General features: G+C 57.9%; 1 protein-coding gene across 1 annotated transcript; it reads left to right on the top strand.

Annotated features, from left to right (window-relative positions):
• Positions 1–353: 353 nt before the first annotated feature.
• On the top strand, positions 354–17,571 carry ISM2 (isthmin 2). The gene is made up of 7 exons (XM_037501850.2): positions 354–459; positions 1,972–2,672; positions 12,115–12,354; positions 13,508–13,874; positions 15,469–15,609; positions 15,869–15,955; positions 16,987–17,571. Exons 1-7 carry the CDS (start codon positions 354–356, stop codon positions 17,502–17,504), a joined length of 2,160 nt encoding a protein of 719 aa, XP_037357747.1. The 3' UTR covers positions 17,505–17,571.
• The last annotated feature ends 19 nt before the right edge of the window (positions 17,572–17,590 follow it).

Raw genomic sequence — 17,590 nt, forward strand, 5'->3', positions numbered from 1 at the left:
TGAGCATCAATTAAAGATTGTATTTAACTTGTTCAATAGGAAACATAAGGATATTATAATCAGTTCAAAAGAGAGAGTGAAACACATTTACAGAGCGGGAATACAGAAATGAATGTGCCAGTGAAAACACAACTGGTTTGTTTCTTCCACACTCGGCGAGGAAGATCAGTTGAACCTCTACAGAACAGGGCAGAATTTGCATTTCTATGGACAAACAATTATTTTGTTTTGCTACTAAGTTACCTACAACCTACAGAATCATACAATAGCTCAAAGGCAATCAAAGACTGAACTCGGACCACTCAGAAGGAGGTGATGCATTGTTTTGCCTGGAACCACAGTTTTTTCCTATCATGCACAAGAGGAAATTGGATCATAGGAAGGTTCTCTGTTGTACCTGCGGTGGCTACCTGGACGTTCACATTGGTCAAAATTCATTGATCTGTACAATTAAATTAGGTATGCTTATTGTATAGACATAAATTATATCCCAATGAAATTGATTTAAAGAAGAAAAGAGAAGCGATGGCATTGGGAGGGGGAAGTGTGAACAAGAGTGGCTACAGCAGGACCTGTCCTGGGTTATGCTAAGTGTCCAGGCAAGGCGGAACAGAGTGGTGGTGACTGACTTGGACACAAGACACATGAATGAATGAACCCACTATCCTCAAACTCCAAATTTGATCTTGTGGAAGGTGCAAAAGTTTGATGAAAAAACAAAGTATTAGGTTAGATGTGAATATATTTGCACCCTCCCTTAAAAAAAAACCCTAAAAAACAAAGCGCAAAGAGGCCATTTGTATTTATTTAGTCTAATAAAAGCCATATGGTATCGCAGGTGCTCAAATAGGTTTCTTCTGGCTGACATCTGAGTGTGCATCGTAGAACTTGCAGTGTTTGACCCTTCTGTCAAAAAGATGGTGACTTCACATAGTTCATCCTCACATAAACCTAATTCAGCAGGGTTTCTTATTTATGCCTCACTGCATCTCTTCCTCCTCCCACAACACACACTTCTACAGTTGACAAAAGCACAGAACTGTAAAAGAATTTGTTCAAGGGGCCTCCCTGATGGCACGGGGGTTGTGAGTCTCAGCGCTATCAAGCTATCGCCAGCCACTGCGGCATGAGTTCAATCCTTGGCCAGGGAGCTACCCACGCGGTGCATCTCTCGCCCACTGCTCCCCTCAGCAATGTATTTCAGTAGATCTGCCTGTGCTGCTCCCCACTACGGCCCTGAGGAATCCTCTCACCACCACACCCTGCACCTCTGGCCTACCCCCCAGTTCTTGTATGCATAAATTTTTTTAATTAAAAAATTTTGTTTAATAATATCAGCTACTTGGTACATTGTTGTATCCGGAATTCCAATCCCAAAGTCCAGACTGCAGATGAGGTTGCGCTCCCTGTGACGCACCATCCAAAATACTGCAGGGCCCTGGGCTGTGCTTTGGGGGGTGGGGGCTTCTCAGAACTGTTCCCATCTCCGAAGAGTTTCCCCCCCAGCCAAGTGTTACCCCTATGCCTGCTTTCCGGCCCTTCTCCAGCATCTTCCCAAGGCCTTGTGGCTGCGCCCCGCTGACTGTCCAAACCCGACGCCACCCGCGCCTCCCCGCGCCACTGCGCTCCTAGTCCCCGACGGGCCGCATCCAGGCCGCTAAGATTGTTATTGCCGCTCGCGCTTGATCTTCATGGTAAACGGAGAGTTTTAATTCTGTGAGCCCCGTGCCTGCACCTGAGCATCCCTGCAGAGTCTCGCGGGCCAGAGTGGGGGTGCCCCTGTCTCGCCGTGGAAGAGGCCGGAGGATACAGCCACGCCCTCGAGCGCGTCCAGCTGCTGTCCGGGGCGTTTGTCCTCACGTCTGAGCGCGACTCTGCAGGCTTGTGAAGTGCTCTGAGAACCCCCAGAGGACACTGGGCGCAGAGAGGCAGGGGTTGGGTCAGCGCGTTTCCTCCGATCTCCGCCTGCAGCAGGCAGAGCCTGGGGAGGGGGTTATTTGCAGGCCTGCCTCCTGCTGGCCGCGCTACCCCTGGGTGTAGATAAACACCTGCCCCAGAGCCGCAGCGTCCTGCGGGGGCTGCAGCGCGCCCCTGGCCCGCGGTGCCCTGGCGGCGCGTGCGCCCCCGCTGGGCCGTCGGCGCGCGCTGGGCTGGGCTGGCCGGGCGGGCATCGCGGCGCCGGGCTGGAGCGCGCCCCGTGGCCGGCGGCGGCCGCTCCCCCGAGCAGGAGCTCGCTTGGGGCTGCGACGACGACGGCGGCGGGACTGGAGGCGCGAGGCGACCAGATCAGAAAGAGCCGCCGCCGGGCCGAGACCCGCCCGGGGAAGGGGAGGGGCCGCCCCTCCAAGAGGCGGGGGACAGGCGGGCGCCCCCGCGGGCCGGAGCCCAGGAGGGCGGCGAGCAGCGAGCCCCCGCCCCGCGCGCCTCCGCCGCCCGCCCCGCGCTCTCGCCCTGGACCCCGACCCGCGCCGGCAGCCTCGGGGGAGCGGGAGCCGGAGCGGGCGGGGCGCGCGGGGCGCGCGAGGGACACGATGCCGGGACTGCGGGGCCGGGCCGGGCTCCTCCTCGGCGCGGGGCTGCTGGCCGCGCTGCTGGCCGCGGGGCCGGGACTCCCCCTGCGGAAGCCGCGGGGCCCCGCGCCCCAGGCCAGGAGCCACGGGCGGCTGGCGGAGGTGAGCGGCCGGGGCGCGGGGCGGCTGGGCGCGGGGAGTCCGGGCGCGGGGCGGCGGGGGGCGCGGAGCCGCGGGGGGCGCGGGGAGTCGGGGCGCGGGGCGGCGGGGCGGCGGGGGGCGCGGGGAGTCGGGGCGCGGGGCGGCGGGGGGCGCGGGGAGTCGGGGCGCGGGGCGGCGGGGGGCGCGGGGAGTCGGGGCGCGGGGCGGCGGGGGGCGCGGGGAGTCCGGGCGCAGGGCGGCGGGGGGCGCGGGGAGTCGGGGCGCGGGGCGGCGCGGGGCGCGGGGAGTCCGGGCGCAGGGCGGCGGGGTCGCGGGGCGGCAGGGCGGCGGGGCGCGGGGTGTCGGGGCGCGGGGCGCATGTGCCTCCCCGGGACGCGAGCAGCGACCGCCGATCACCGCGGGCTGCCGGGACGCCGCGGGGCGGGAGGCGATGGGCAGGTGCGCGCCGCCCCTGGGGGCCCCCATGTCCCCGGCCGCATAGCGGACTGGTCTGGGGAGAAACTTCTCTGCGCGGCCCCCCGGCCGGCGTGATTTCCTCCCCCTCAACCCCGTCCCCGGAACGACCCTCACCTGCAGCCGCGCTGGCCGCGCGCGCCCGAGAAGGCAGGAGTCGGGAGAGCAACGGGCCCCTAGGACGGAGGCCGGCGCTGCGGCGACCCCCGGGCAGCCCCTGAAAGCAAATCTAAAGGACTTGAGGGCCTCCCCGGTGGCGCAGCGGTTGAGCGCTGGGTCGTGAAGCTGCCCGCGGCCTCCGTGGCGCCGGTTCGATCCCCGGCTGCTCCCCGGCCACCGGAGGAGGGTCCCACATGGCGCGCAGACCTCTCCTGCCGCCCGCTGCTCTCCTCAGCAGTGTACTTCGGTCCTTCTGCCTGCTCTGCTCCCCGCTCTGGCTCTGGTGAATTCTCTCACCCTCCCGCGCTTCTGACTGTTTCCAGTGCTTGTGTAAATAATAAATAAATCTTAAAAAAAATAAATAAATAAAGGACTTGAGCCTCAAGTCAGGCAAGGTGAGATAGTTAAGCGGGTCCCCACTTGCCGAGTGGGCGTAGTCAGCGGCACTTTATTTTATGATATATTTGAAACAGCAGAATGTCGGGGAGCACTTTCAGGGGGCAGGGACAGGGTGTGAGGCACAGGAAGGAGATGGAAACTCTGGTGGAGACACGGAAAGGAAGCTTGGCCTGGCAAAGCCTGTGTTCCGGCCTCCAGGGGTCCCCAGTCCGACAGGTTTCCCCCTGAACTGCAGTGGACGTTCATCCCCATGGGGACAAAACCCAGCGACTTGCTCCAACTCGCAGGGGCAGGCCCGTGTGGCAGGGGCTGGGCCTCGGTGCCCTGAGTGTCCTAGCAGGAGAGACAAGCTCTAACCCTGCTGCAGAGGAGGACACTGAAGAGCCCGACCCCAGCGAGCCCAGCTCTCTGTGGCCCCACTGCTGAGCCCCTCCAGAGACGATGGGTAGGAGCCCCCATACTTTGGGGGGTTTCTGTGAACCAGTGTTTCACCTTTTTTATTTTTTATTACTGCCCCTGCCCCCCACCAAGCTGCTTGGACATTTTCCCCTCAAGAGCCTCCCCTGCCCATGAATTGGTGCGACCACGCGTGTGCTGTCCTTTATGTACCATGGCCCTTTGGAGTGTCCGAAACCATTGTAGTGGCCTAGATTTTTTTTTTTTTTATAAATTTTATTGTTATATTCCCCATACAATTGCAGCCCCCCCATTCTGACCCCAATCCCTCCCCTCCCGCCCCCGCCCCCCAAAAGTGTCTCTGGTTCATAGTTTTTTGTTGATTTTGATTTTCACTTTCTTATAGTTATTCATTTTCCTGGTCCCTTATTTAAGTTTTCTAGATTCCTGCTATGAGTGAGACCATCCGGTATTTTTCTTTTTCTTTTTGGCTTATTTCGCTGAGCATGATCCCTTCCAGCGCCATCCATGTTGCTGCAAATTGCATGTGTTTATCTTTTTTGATTGCTGAGTAATATTCCATGGTGTATACGTACCACATCTTCTTGATCCAGTCATCTATTTTTGGGCATTTGGGTTGTTTCCAAAGCTTAGCTATTGTAAATAGTGCTGCTATAAACATAGGGGTGCAGGTGCTCTTTGGAATTGATGTTTCTGTGTCCTTTGGGTAAATACCTAGGAGTGGAATTGCTGGATCATATGGAAGCTCTATGTTTAGTAGGTCCAGAAATCTCCACACAGCTTTCCACAGTGGTTGGACCAGTTTGCACTCCCACCAACAGTGCAGAAGAGTTCCTTTTTCTCCACACCCTCGCCAACATTTGTTGTTGCTAGTTTTTTTAATATGTGCCATTCTCACTGGTGTAAGATGGTATCTCATGGTAGTTTTGATTTGCATTTCCCTGATGACAAGTGATGTTGAACATTTTTTCATATGCCTGTTGTGGCCTAGATGTTTTTGCCTCGCAAGATTGTTTTTGCCCCTGATGAGACGACATCCTGTGCCGGGTTTCTCAACCTCCATGTGACTGTCATCTGGGTTGCATAATTCTCTGTTGTGCCTTGTAGGGTGGTCCGCGGCATCTCTGCCTCCACCCACTAGATGCCTATAGCAACCCCTCCCCCCACAGACATTGCCACATGTTCCCCTGTGGACTCCCCAGCCACCAAACCCCTGTGGAGCTGCTGTTGGAGACAAATCCAGAGGCCCTGAACAGCCTCTGGCCAGTTCCATGTCTAGGTGGAGATGACAGTGGCCATAAAAATAATTAAACTGGCCTTTTTCTACTCGCTTGGCATAAACACTATTTTCTTTTATTTTTTGAAGATTTATTTATTTATGCATACAAGAACTGGGATACAAGCCAGAGGTGTGGGGGTTGGGGGGTGGACAGTGAGAGGATTCACCAGAGACAGAGCAGGGAACAGAACAGGCAGACTGACTGAAGACACTGCTGAGGGGAGCAGCGGGCGCGACAGGAGAGGTCTGCTGCGCCACGTGGGTAGCTCCCTGGCTGGCTAGGGATCGAACTTGTGCTGCAGTGGCAGCAGATAGCTTCATAATGCTACAACTTAGCCCCTTGTGCCACCAGGGAGGCCCCAATACTATTTTAGTACTTACTACTTTGTATTGTAGTTATTTTCGGTATGTTTGCCAGATCTCCCAAAGAGAAAAGCCTGGAGGATAGTCCTTTCAGAGCTGAAGTCCTGCCCCCAGGCGCCATTACTGGCAGAGCCCTCAAAAACATGTTAAAGCAAATGAGTGTCATGGAGAAGAAAATGGAACTCGAAACCTGGGGGCCTAGGGCTCTGGTCCCAACAAGTTATTAACTCGTGTGACTCACCGCAACGATTTGCTGACATTTAAAGTGAGGGCCTAAGTCACATCCATGATTTGGGTCAGCTTGAACATAGCTTCCCAAGTCTGTGATGTGTGAAGACTGCCGCATGTCAGAGGTGTGTGTTCTGGGGTCACAGGAGAGCCTGAACTGCTATTCCAGGGCCTTAAGTGATAGGTCAGAAATAACTGACCAGGGCCTCCCGGGTGGCACAAGGGGTTAAGACGCAACCTATGAAGCTATCCACAGCCACTGCAGCAAGAGTTTTATCCCCAGCCAGGGAGCTACCTACATGGCACAGCAGACCTCTTCTGACTCGCCTGCTGCTCCCCTCAGCAGTGTGTTTCAGTCAGTCTGCCTGTTCTGTTCCCCACTCTGTCTCTGGTGACTCCTCTTACCCCCCACACCTCTGGCCTGTATCCTGGCTCTTGTATGCATACATCAATAAATCTATTTTTTTTTAAAGAAATAACTGACCAGCCCAGTGGCCTTTATGAAGAAGGTCCCCCCAGAGCTGGGGATGTTGGTGCAGCAGCTGCAGCAGGGGTTTCCTTGCCACCAGGAAGCATTCAGTGGGACGCACTCAGTGCAGGAAGGAGCCTGGGGCAGGGACGCACAGCCTCTGGTCACCCAGCAACAGGGACTGAATTGCAGGAGGCGGATGATGGGGTGGAAGGTCTCACCTGCCAGATGGGAGGCACTGGGAAGCAGGTATTTCCTGCAGCTTGGCCTTCTTTGGTTGGGAGCCTTTCCAGCCTGGTCATGGAGCGAGTGTCAGAGGGGACCTGGGATGCAGGTTTGTGTGATGTCTAGTCGGTGGCCTGCCTTCTAGCCTGCTCCCCAAGCAGGGCCTCACTGTGACCTTCAGACAATTCTCTCTTAGGGGTTGGAGCCTCTGGAAAGCTGGTTCGGGGGAAGGACAGAATCGGGGGCCTGGAGGCTTGGCTGTTCAGGGGGTCCAGGCAAGTGCCCAACCTCACTGGACTCAGTCTCCTAACCTTGTTCCTTCCCTTCACCCTTCACCCTGGGTTGTAATGAGCTTCAAAGGGAAAGATGGATATGAAAAGTAGAACATTCCATTCTCATGTTTTGTTCCTCCAACACATTCAGCACCCCAGAGTGCTGCCCAGCCTGGAGTGGACAGAGCAGAGGGCCTAAGAGCACAGACCCTCTCGCTGGACCACCTGCCTTAAATCCTGCTCTGCCAGGCCCTGTGCCACCCAAGCAAGATACTTCACCCCTCTGATCCTTGGCAGCCTTGTCTGTGAACTGAGGGTGAGGCTATACCTGCCCAAAGGATTCCTGTGAGGACTGGTCCCCAGCCCCACCCTCGTGTAGGTGCTCAGGGGACTGGTTACACAGTCTGCAGGGGCCCAGTGCAAAGTGAGAGAGTGGGGCGCTAAGTATTTCAGGATGGCCACAGCAGAGCAGTCTCACTGGTCAGGCTGCAGGAAGCTGGTCTTGGCGTCGCAAAGAGCAGGGCATGGAGGATGTGCTCTCCATCAGCAGTGCTCTCCACAGGGAGGCTTGAGCTCTTCCCTGGGCGCCAGCCGGCTGGCTGAGTTAGAATAGTCCCTACCGGGGAGGCAGCTGAGGCACAGTCGGCCTGTCCCTCTGCTTGTTTGACTGGGCTGGACGAGCGGTTGCTGCTGAATCCTGGGTCTCTCCACCTACTGGGAAGCCAAGGCAAGTGTGTGGCATGGATGGGCCTGGGCCTCCGCAGCTGGGGCAGCAGGGAGGGGAGTAAGAATGGGGAGGGGCTGGGCTCCACCTGGAAACTGGATTCCATCAAGGGTGCTAGTGGCTGACCCCTGAGGCCAAGGAGGAGGGAGACAGATGGCAGAGGTAGCAGGCAGCTTGCTCCGTGCACGCAGGGTCTGAGGGCTCTGTGTTAGTGAGAACACGTGAGCCAGGGCTGCCTGGCCAAACCCGGAAAGTTGTGTGAGTGGGGGTGTATATGTGTGTGTATGTGTGTGCATGCATGCTTGTGCGTGTGTGAAGCAGGGGAGAAGGGGCTCTCTCAGGCTGTCTCTATGTATCTTGTGTCTATCTGGGCAGTGACACTGTCCACCATTGCTGAAGAGGACAGAGTTGGGGTCTGTACATGCGTATCAGCTGGGGAAGTTGGTCCTGTGGGGTAAGACAGGTTCTCAAACAGGCTGGAGCCTCAGGATTTGCTTCGAAATGAATTCAGGGGATACATCTGCCCAGAGATCCAGCTTCAGTGGTGGTGTGTGTGTGTGTTTGGGTGGGGAGGGTCTTCAGACCTAATAAAATGTATAAAACTAACACAGTGCCTGGTGAGAGCCGCCTGTCCACCTCCAGGTAACGTTCATTGCACACTGGTCCTACTTGAGGCACCATTCAAACTCAGCAACCCTACAAGACAGGGACTGCTGGTTCCCTAATTTACAGAGGGGGAAACTAAGGAAGATTAAGCAATCTGCCCAAGGTCATGTGGGATTTGAATCCAGGTGATCTGGCCTCAAGCCTGCTCTCGCTACTGCCACAGTCATCTGCTGGACAGGAAGAGACAGTGGTGGTGTCTTGTGAATGCAGAGGTGGTGACACAGGAGGGATTAGAGGCAGGAGTCTGGCATGTGCACGTGTGTGTATGTGCATGTGTGTGTGTGTGTAGTGGGTACCCATGAAAGGGTCTTGAGATCAGCCAGAGCTGTGTTTGAACCCGAGCTCCATTATTGTAAACTTTCCTTGTTTTTTTTTTTTTTTTTTTTTTTATGCAAGCACTGGGGTACAGGCCAGAGGTGTGGGAGGGTGAGAGGATTCACCAGAGACAGAGTGGGGAGCAGAACAGGCATGTTGACTGAAATACGCTGCTGAGGGGAACAGTGGGAGAGACAGGAGAGGTCTGCCGTGCCATGTGGGTATCTCCCTGGCCGGCCGGGAATCAAACTGGCGCTGCAGAGGCTGCAGACAGCTTCACAGCGCTGCTCTCGAGCCCTGCGCCATCAGAGAGGCCTTTTATTATAACCTTTGTGCCCTTACATAAATCCCTTAGCCTCCCTGGGCCTCCAGAGCCTCACAGTTAACACAGATACACTCACCCCTCATGGCAGCTGTTGTTCATGTGATCTCTCAGCAATGATTTGTTGAGCTCCTACAGTGTAGCAGGCATTGTACTCGGCACAGGAGATACAGCTTGAACCAAGCAGACAAAAATCTCCTGCCTGCAGGGGCTTCCCTGTGCCTGGAGTGAGTGACAGAGGGCCTGGCCCCAGCCCCACAGAGAGGTGCTCAGACGGTGGTCACAGCTCACAGGGCTGGGGGCTCTGCCCATATCCCCTCAGGTCTTACTTCCAGTTGCCTCAGAGCATTCACTGCCATGGGGGCCTGCTCTGAGCTTACTTGGCAAGCCTGAAGTGGCCGGGAGAGCAAACCCTCTCCCCCTCAGCTGCCCTCCACCATGGAGTTGGCAGGTAAAGAACCCAGCTCTCTGCCCCCAGCCCCATCCTGGGGATGAGGGAGGAGCTAGTGGGGTTGGGTTGCCCACCAAGGTCACCAGCGTAATGGCTCATTCTCTCTTAGCTGCCTCCCTTGTCTTCCTCTTGGCCCCACCACTAAAATATTCTGAGATCACCTTCCAGAGAAACCCCTTGCCCTTGAGTCCTTGTTTTAGGGTCGTCATTGAGGAAACCCAGACTGAGACCAGATGTCCTCCTTCTCCCAGGAGCCCCCGGGGCTGACACACGGGGCACGAGGCTCCAGCAGCAGCTCTAGAGCGGAAGGTGCAGGGCCCGGTCTCCTGCAGCCTTGACTCTTCGCCTGGCCTGCCTGGGCCCCTGCGGCAGAGAGCATGGGCAAGCTGGGGATGGACATCTGAGCGCCTCCTGGATAGGCCGGAAGTCATGGGCCGGAAGTCAGGCCACCTGGGCATCCAGACCCAGGCAGCCTGAGTGGGGAGCAGCACAGCCACATTCTGGCTGGATGATTCTTGTTGGAGGGGTGTGGGGAATCTCTGGCCTCTACCCACTAGGTGCCAGCAGCATCTCTCCCCAGTTGTGACAGCCACGCTTGTCCCCAGATGAGAACAACTGCTTAACCATTGCCCCACGTGCTTGGCATCCCCATCAGCCCGAACCTGGTTGGTTTCTGCCCCAGGCTGCCTGTCTCTGTGTCCCTGAGGAACCACTGAGCAAAGTCACAGGGACGCGTAGGGCTTCTTGGAACTGTGGGTAGGAACTGTCAGGAAGGCAGCATCTGGGGATGCTCCAGACCCCCAGAATTGGTGGGGGTGGTGGGGGTGGTGGGGGTCCACTTGTTTCGTTCCACACTCTCCGGCCCCTGCTCTTCCACCCCTAGCAGCTGGACCTGCGTCCCTTGACTTGCTGAGAGGCTCCAGGGCCAGTCAGAAGGGCCCATGACTGCTCTGGGACCAGGTCTTCAGTGCAGGTGCCTTGGAGTCAGGCATCTGGGCATCAGAGAAGGTCAAAGGGAACAGAGAAGATACTGGAACTTTCCAACCCTAGAGAAGTGATTTTTTTTTTTTTAAAGATTTATTTATTTGTCTATACAAGCACTGGGTACAGTCAGAAGTGCAGGAGGGTGAGAGGATTCACCAGAGCCAGAGCGGGGAGCAGAGCAGGCAGAAGGACCAAAGTACACTGCTGAGGGGAGCAGCGGGCGGCAGGAGAGGTCTGCGCGCCATGCGGGACCCTCCTCCGGTGGCCGGGGAGCAGCCGGGAATCGAACCGGCGCTGCAGAGGCCGCGGGCAGCTTCGCAAACCCAGCGCTCAACCGCTGCGCCACCGGGGAGGCCCACCAAACCTAGAGAAGTGAAGTGAAAATCTGGCTTGATTTAGCCCCACACTTGTGAAGCGGACTGAGTGCTCTCACTTGTAGTGTTTTATAGAATAGTGGTTTAGAGCTCTGGCTCTGGGCCCAGTCGGCCTCACTCACATCCTAGATCCACCGCTAAATGTCTGGGTACCCTCGGGCAAGTTACTTGCCTGCTCTGTTTATTAGTTTCCTGTGTCAAAATGAGGACGACAGCTAGCATCTGCTTCTGAAGGCTGCGGGAGGATGAAATGAGTGTTTAGAATGATGTCTGACGCCCTGTAGATGCTGTAGAGCTGTTTGATAAATACAGTTCTGACAGTCCCCCCAGGTAGGAATGATGATCCTCACTTTCCAGATGAGGATGCCATCGAGATGAGTGAGGAGCTAGAAAGAGCCAGAACTGGGATTTGACAGCTGACCTGGCAGTCTAGAGCTTTGTCAGCCACAAAGCTCTGGGTATGAGCCCTTGCTTGGTCCTCACAATGGCCCTGCCAGGTGTAGGAAGCAGAGACCCATGGGTCTCTGCCCTGGGTATGAGCCGGGAGGCGGGGTCAAGGCTTTGGTCTGGATGGGGCAGTGACCACAAGCTCCTGGCCCCTGAGCCTCACGGGGTGGCCCTGGACAGCACTCTTTCCTTCCTGGCTTCGAGACCTGGGGGATAGGTGGGCCTCACTCTGAGCCAAGGAACTCCAGAGTGGAGTCCAAAGCGGCCAGGATTTGACGGAGGCCTGGATCTCCAGGGTGGGCACTGGCCGGGGGAGGGGATTAACAGAGAGACAGTCAGCCATGCTGGCAGCCTGGGCCAGGACAAGGGTCCAGCGCAGGTCAGTGGGTGGGGGAAGGTAGCTGTGGTCAGAGATGCCAAGGAATACATACAGCTGCTTGGTGGACGCCTCGGGAGAGCCACGTGACAGGCCACGCTGAGGGGAAGGCCTGCCCACCCTCCTCAGCTTCCTGAGCACTCCTGCCCTCCACGGGGGGCTCTGAGGGAGGTGGTGGGTAAATGCACTTTGGAACCATGACTTCAAACAACTCGCTTCCCTGTCTGGGTCTCAGTTTCTTCCTCTGTAAAATGCGGGGGTTGTGTTCCTTCTGCGTGTGGAAGCCTGGCCTTAACCCTCTGCCTCATGTGGACACCATTTGTCCAAGTGCTTGGTGGACTTGGCGTCTCACTCACCCTGTGAGGCGTTTGGGTAGGAGACCACAGGCTGAGTTTGTGATCTGCTCAGACCCCAGGGCTCCTGAACTCCCCACCCACCTCCCAGTTGACTAACCAGTGTCTTCCATGTCCCCCATGGTGAGCCCTGACCTCAGCCACCCTCCTCCCTCTCTCCCTCCAGGTCCCAGCCTCCCCAGATCCCAGCTCTCCTGGGGAAGAGGGGACACCCCCGCTCCCAGGAACCCGCCTCCAGGCAGGACCGTGCAGACACAGGCACCAGGTCGTCACTGAGCCAGCAGCCCTGACCCCACACAAGGCCGCTCTCCCCGGGACCCTGGAGGACACGCCCCTGCTGCTGGAGCTGCAGAAGCTGCCAGGATTGGCCAACACAGACTTGAGTGTCCCGAACCCCAATATCCAGGTAAGAGCTACAGAAGGGTCATGGGCCCAGCAGACCCCTAGAGAGGAGCTGGGCTGAGCTGGAAACCTCTGAGGTCAGGTGGCCCACCCTGCCTTCCTTGGAGGGCGGGGTCCTGGGTGGGGCCAGAGCACCTGACCCTCATGGCCTCCCTGTGGAGGAGGGGTGCAGGGTCCTGCTTCCCTGCTCCTAGCTGCAGACCATGAGCACGTCACATGGATCTCTGTTTCCTACACCTGGCAGGGCCATTCCTACACCTGGCAGGGCCAAGCTAGCAGAACCTGGTGGGCTGCAGGGTATTCTGGGATACAGAGAGGCCTTGTGAAAAAGCCTGAAGGTCTGATCCCGGCTCAGGCCCAGCCCTCACTGCAGGCCCCAGAAGCAGCCGCGAGTGCAGAATAAGCTGGGTGGGGGAGGGGGCTTCGCAGGAGAGGAGACTAGGGGGTCTGGCTGGGGGAACTCCAGTTTATACACCCCACTGCCAGTCCCGAACCCCTAATGTTTACCAGAAGAGAATAAAGACGGCCACAAAAGTGTGTCTAAAAGTGTGTGTGTAAACCTGGAACTTAGTCACCAAAATGTTACCTGTCAGTGTTGGAATATGGTTGATTTTCCGTCTTTATATTTTGCTCTTTTCCCAGATTTTGCCATGACCTCATATGACTTTATAATAGCCCAGAATGGTGCTTTTAAAGTTCACATCCATGTAAAGGATTTCACGTCATCTCTTTCCCCTCTCTCCTCCCCGCCCCCGCCCCAGGCTGCTGTGGGGATTCCCTGTTGTCTGTGCTCATGTTCTGGCCTTACATGGAGGCTCTGAGCAGTTAGTGGCCCCTGAAGCCAGGATCCCGACCCAGCATGTGTTAGGCTCCCCTGCCGGGCCCCACCTCAGATCAGTTAAGCTGATGCCGGGTGGGGGGTGGGGGGTGGGGGGGTGGGGGTGGGGTCAGGAGTCAGGAATCTCCTGGGGATTCTGATGCAGCGGCCTTAAGCTGGCACCCCGTGTGCCCTGGGAAGCCAAGTTTTGCCAAAAGATGGCAAGGGCCTCTTGCCATCTTTTGGGCCTCTCCTCCTGCCTTTGCCCCATCTCCCCTCCCCATGGAGTCTGGCTCTGGACCTGCCGTCACTGGCCAGCCTGGCATCTGTCCCCTTGCAGGTGACCATTGAGGTGGTGGAGGACCCCCAGGCTGAGGTGGAGATGGACCTGTTGGCGGAGCCCAACAATCGCTCGCCCCAGGGCTTCCCTAGCTGGCTGCCCACCAAGGAGCTCTTCTGGCCCCTTTTCTGGGGTTACCTGGAGGCCGAGGCGAGGGGAACCCCTCTCAAGGGCAGAGCTCCAGGGGAAGAGGAGAAGATGAAGGAGGAGGAGGACTATTCTGTGGAGCACAGCGAGAGCAAGGACCAGGAGGGCGGCGAAGAGGAAGATAGTTTGGAGGAGTCCGGGTTCAGCGGGGCTGCAGGCGGCTGGGAGCAGGGCTGGCTGACCCCGGGGGACTGGGCCTTCAAGGAATCAGACAGCTATGGTGAGCACCCCCTTCCAGGCATCCCAGCTGCTGCCCTCAAGGTCCTGAGAAATGGGGTGGGAGAGGATGCTGAGTGCTCCCTGGGCAGGGGCAGCTGGGGAGGCCAGGAGATCAGGCCTCTACAGAGACCACCATCAGCTCAGTAATTTGCAAAGTGTTTTTTTCCTGAATATTTGACCCTCAAAACAGCCCTGAGATCCCCAAGGTAAAGCAGGCATTTGTTCTTTGGGTTTTTTTTTTAAACATTTATTTATGCATACAAGAACCGGGGTACAGACCAGAGGTGTGTGTGGGGTGGGGTGAGAGGATTCACCAGAGACAGAGTGGGGAGCAGAACAGGCAGATCTACTGAAACACACTGCTGAGGGGAGCAGCGGGCAAGGCAGGAGAGGTCTGCTGCACCATTTGGGTAGCTCCCTGGCTGGGGATCGAACTCGTGCTGCAGTGGCTGTGGGTAGCTTCATAGTGCTGCATCTTAACCCCTTGTGCCAACAGGGAGGCCCAAAGCAGGCTTTTGTTAATGTTGCATCCAGCCATATCTCTCAGTCTCTAAGAAAATAGAAACTGAGCTCATCGTTGAGACCGTGTGGAGCGCAGCTACTCGCCTCTCATGCCTCAGTTCCTCCCTCTATAAAAGGGAGAACAGCACAAGCCTGTGACATGAGGTTGGTTGCAGAGCATTACGCGAGTGAATGCATTTAAAGTGTTAGCAGATAGGAAACAAAGTATTGGCTATTTTTACTATTTTTGTTAGAAAACAACAGCTCAGACTGTTTGAAAATATCACCTGGAGGCTGCCAGCCCCCTGACCGCCATTTTTATTTATTTTTATTTATTTTATTTATTTTTTAACTTCCGCCATTTTTATTTTTGCATATTGTACTGCTGGTTTCCCCTGGGTGTGGCAAGCCTCACGCATCGCTGCAAAGGTCTCCCTGGAGCCTGGTGTCCTGACCTGGGACTGAGGTGTCTGTGATGAAGACTAAGTCATAGCAGGCTCGTCCCCGCTCACCAGCATAATATAAGCTATTAGGCAGAATTTTTATGACTTTCAGCCTTTCTCCCTTGAATTTTCCTAAAATTCTAGATGCCAGTCTGCTGGGCCAGCGAGGGAAGCAAGGAGAGCAACCTGCTCAGTGCTTTGGGGGGTTCCATGGGGAGCCCTAGGTCTCGGCCCATGTGCAGCCAGGGGGCTGCAGGTGCAGTGATGATGTATTTTGAGTTCCTCGGGCCAAAAGTGGTTCTGAACACGGGCAGCCTGCAGGGGTGTTCTTTCATGCCCCAGTGCCAGGGAAGGGTTGTCACCCTTGGATTTGATTGACGGAAATGTAGGAGGATTGCCCAAGGGCACACAGGCAGTGGTCAGGCTCCAGCTGGGGCTACAGAGTGGGTGGCTAGAGGTTGTGCCGTCTTGGTAGAGCCCAGCGAGCCCAGCTAAGTGGGTGAGTTGATGTTGACACGTGACCCATGCTCCATGCGCTGGGCTGGGAGCCCCGAAACAGCTGCTTCCCCCAAAGGACGTGGTGCCTGTACTAATTTGTACCAGTGCCCCTGTGGGCTGTGCTCACGCTCCCTGGCCCCTGCCTTGACCCAGACTATGAGCTGCACGAGGAGTGGAGCCCCTGGTCTCCCTGCAGTGGGAGCTGCGGCAGCGGCAGCCAGCGGAGGACTCAGCCCTGTGGCTATGCCTGCACCGCCACCGAGTCCCGAGCCTGCGGCCTCCCGCCCTGTCCTGGTGAGACAAGCCCTGGCTCCCGCACAGGCCGTGGCTCACACTCCGGGCTGGGCCCCTGGGAATGTGGGCCCGTGAGCCTCCTGTCCCGGGTGGGCTTGGGAGAGGGGAAGCAGGAAAGTCACAAACCGGGTGGTCCTGCCTTGCCCCTGGCCTGTCCCAGATGCCATGGGCACCGAGGCCCTGGAGAGGGCTGGGCTCCCCAGCAGTTGCACGGGGGTGCCCTGGGACACCACCAGCCTGGCCTCCTCTCTTCCCAAAGGCACCGAGGATGAGGAGGACCCCTTGGGCTTCCCCAGCGAGGGGTGGCAGCCCCTGGCCCACAATGCTACGGACATGCTCAGCCCAGGTCAGTGGGGGGCTGGGACAGTCCGCTCCGGGGAGGGTGCAGGATCGCTGCAGGGCTGGCATCTCGTCTCAGGAGCAGAGGGCTCCTCCCCCCGCTGGAAGTCAGCCTCCCCAGCAAGTGGCCCTAGCGTTGGTGCGGCCCCTCGCCCCCGTCAGGCGCATTGGCTTTCCTCGTCTGATATCCCTGCTGGGAAGAAGGTCCGGATGCGACACGGAGCTTGGAGAGCCCGGTGGCGGCAGCGGGGCGTGGGGACCGTCTAGCTTGGAGGCACCTGGGCAGGCTTTGTCTGGGGCGGGGGGTGCTGCCAGGAACAGGTCGGAGTCCAGAAGGTGGCGCATACTCTGCCTCTGTGTCTCTTGGTCTTTCAATACCCCAGAAGGAGGCGGGCGTCTGCGACAGCCCCCTGCAGATGAGGCCTGTGCATCAGAGGCTCACGGTGCTGGGGCAGGCGGTGCCCAGGAGAGTAAAGCCCAGCAGCTGCCTTCAAGGAGCGCAGGGCTACAGCACCCACCTGAGCTCAGCTCTGCAGCCTGCCCCAAAGGTCAGGCAGCAAAGCAGAAGGTGCAATTGGTTCAGACACTCCATTCCCGAGGTAAAGAGAAGAGCAGAGGGCAGCACCGTCAGGCCACCAGTGGGGACCCCGAAAGACAGAGTGAGCCCTAGAAAGGCAGGGCAAGAATGGTCAGGCATTGAAATATTGAAACACTGACCCTGCCCTGCTCCTTCTCCAAGATGCCAGGTTCTTTCTCATCACCGGCCCCTGAAGAGGCCACACCTGGCACAACAGAGGATCTCGGACGTGGCCAGGGACACAGCCCTGTGGCCAGCATCCGTGGCTCAGGTTGCTGGGCGGCGTGTGGCCGCCCTTCTCTGTCCACAGGGAGGTCAGGAAGTGGTCCTTCCTCTCCCGCCCTAAGGCCCTCCCAGGCCACATCTTTGCCCCGTTGGGGCCTGGGCCTTCTCTCTGTGCATTCACCAGCCCCCTCCCCAAGGGGCTGACTGGGCCTCCTCCGGCACCTCCCCCCTTGCAGATGTGGACAGCTGTGAGAAGTGGCTGAATTGCAAGAGCGACTTCCTCGCCAAGTACCTGAGCCAGGTGCTGCGGGACCTGCCCAGCTGCCCCTGCGCCTACCCGCTGGAGGCCGTGTCCCGGGCTGTGAGCCTGCGGGACGAGCACCAGGGCCGCAGCTTCCGCTGGAAGGACGCGAGCGGCCCGCGAGAGCGCCTGGACGTGTACCAGCCCACCGCGCGCTTCTGCCTGCGCTCCCTGCTGTCGGGGGACAGCAGCACCCTGGCCGCCCAGCACTGCTGCTACGACGCGGGCAGCCGGCTGCTGACGCGAGGCAAGGGCGCCGGCGCGCCCGACCTGGTCAGCACCGACTTCTCGCCCGAGCTGCACTTCAAGGTGGACACACTGCCCTGGATCCTGTGTAAGGGGGACTGGAGCCGCTACCACGCGGTGCGGCCCCCCAACAACGGCCGGGCCTGTGCTGACAACCCCCCGGAAGAGGAGTACCTGGCCCAGCTGCAGGAGGCCAAGGAGTATTAAGTCGGGGCTGCAGAGCCAGAGCACTCGCCTTGCAGCTCCATCCTCCTCGCCCCTGGCCACACCCGGAGAGGCCCATCTGGGGCCTT

Source organism: Talpa occidentalis, unplaced genomic scaffold, assembly GCF_014898055.3.
Source record: "Talpa occidentalis isolate TD23 unplaced genomic scaffold, MPIMG_talOcc4v2.1 talOcc4.11, whole genome shotgun sequence".
NCBI classification, from domain to species: Eukaryota; Metazoa; Chordata; class Mammalia; order Eulipotyphla; family Talpidae; genus Talpa; species Talpa occidentalis.